At 38.4% G+C, this 1,721-nt stretch overlaps 1 protein-coding gene across 1 annotated transcript in view; it reads right to left on the reverse strand.

Moving 5' to 3' along the window:
* The window catches only part of LOC108631932 (uncharacterized), an 8,360-nt gene that overhangs the window by 1,658 nt on the left and 4,981 nt on the right, over positions 1 to 1,721 (reverse strand). The window contains exons 9-11 of the mRNA XM_018036211.2: positions 1,152 to 1,677; positions 613 to 834; positions 246 to 497 (exon numbers count right to left, since the gene is read on the reverse strand). Of these exons, the coding sequence (XP_017891700.2) occupies positions 246 to 497; positions 613 to 834; positions 1,152 to 1,677 (1,000 nt within the window). The remainder of the gene's footprint in view (positions 1 to 245; positions 498 to 612; positions 835 to 1,151; positions 1,678 to 1,721) is intronic.

The following is a 1,721-nucleotide window of genomic DNA, read 5'->3' on the forward strand; positions in this document are numbered from 1 at the left end:
ATATGTTATAATTAATCTCGAGGCCAAGCGGTGGTTCGACTTCTTGTATGCATCAATAGATTCTCAGCTCGTCCGCGTACTATGTCTACATTTCGTATATTCCATATTCTTTTTTTCAAGGCCAAGCTTAAAACATTACAATAACACAATCACGATTGCATTCCATTATTCAATGATCTATTCATAAGGTGATTATCAGTAAACAGTTTGAAGGATCGCCCGATATTAATATCAAAGAACAATACCAATGCAATTTCTGGGTCCATCGCCGAACGGGAGGTAGGTCATGGGATGCCTGGAGGCAACGGCGTCCTCGTTGAATCTTTCAGGATCGAACTTTTCCGGATTTGGGAAGAAATTAGGGTCTGTGTGTATCGCGTACACAGGAATCCATACTTGGGTCCCTTTCGGTATCGTCACTTTGGTCCCATTAAAGGTGTAGTCAGAAACAGCTTTTCTTAGCAAGTGTACTCCTGGTGGATACTTTCTTAACGTCTCTACAGAGAACGACATGAATAATAATTGATTAAATCATTTATTAGGATTTATTATGTAATTATATGAGTATTAATGTCCATTATTAGAATATCCATTATGATTAATACTATAAACCTTTAAATACTTTATCTAGATACTTCATTTCCTTAACGTTTTCATACTTCATATCTCCATCAGTGTTGCCCCAATTCGCGCGAATTTCTTCTCTCAATTTATTTTGTATATCCTGATTTTTAGCCAATTCGTAAAGAGCGTTACTCATCGTCGACGAGGAGGTTTCAAAACCGGCGACAAAGAATACGAACACCTGCGCTGTCAGCAACGAATCCGTCAATTCTGTAAAAAATTCAGTAATAATGGTCGATGAAAAGAGATCTAATATTAAAATTATGACGTGGACCGATAAGAGTTTGTAAATTAGCACGAGTAAGCTGTTCTATGTTACTGTTTTCTAAGAAGGTGCTATCTATTTTAATCGTTCTTTAAACAGACATGAGTAATGAGGAACGCGTCACAACATACATAAATATATCTCAATTGAATTCAGTAATTATGTTTAAATATTCGTGTCATTGTACTGTTCGATGACTTAAGAAACAACTTTATCAGTATAGGATTGATAAGTTATATTTGAATGATTCACTAAAACTCACCGATGTTATCTAATTTATCCGGATGTGCCTGGAGTTGCATTAGCAAATGTATAAAATCCGGCCTCATTACGTTGTGCTCTTTCCTGTATTTGATAGAGTCTGTGACGACTTTAGTGAAAAACGGAGCAAACTTCTTATCGGGTATCACGTAGCCCAATAAATTGTACAGTCCTGGCATGAATTGCTTCAACTTCAATCGTACAATGTTCTCGAAATTAACGGCAAGTATTTCCCTGCCCATTTTGCGGAACTCGCCCTCCTCGTCTGACAGTGAGTTCATGTCGATCCCAAAGGCGCACGAACCGATCACGTCGGTCGTGAACTTCGCTGTCAGCTCTCTGCACTCGATCGGTTCGTTTTTCTCGATTTGCTTGTCTAAATACTTCTCAAAAGTGTGCGAACACTCGATTATTAAATAGAACATCTCACGGAGCTTCCCTGACGTGAACACCGGTGAGAGCTTCGCACGTAGCGGCCGCCACCGCGTCGATTCCAGGTTGAATATATGTGCGGATAGCGGCTCCGTCTATCAATTATAATTAATTATTATTTATTTAATTAATTAATAGA

Source organism: Ceratina calcarata, unplaced genomic scaffold (assembly GCF_001652005.2).
Source record: "Ceratina calcarata isolate Rehan_Ccalc_2016 unplaced genomic scaffold, ASM165200v1 scaffold100.2, whole genome shotgun sequence".
NCBI lineage: Eukaryota > Metazoa > Arthropoda > Insecta > Hymenoptera > Apidae > Ceratina > Ceratina calcarata.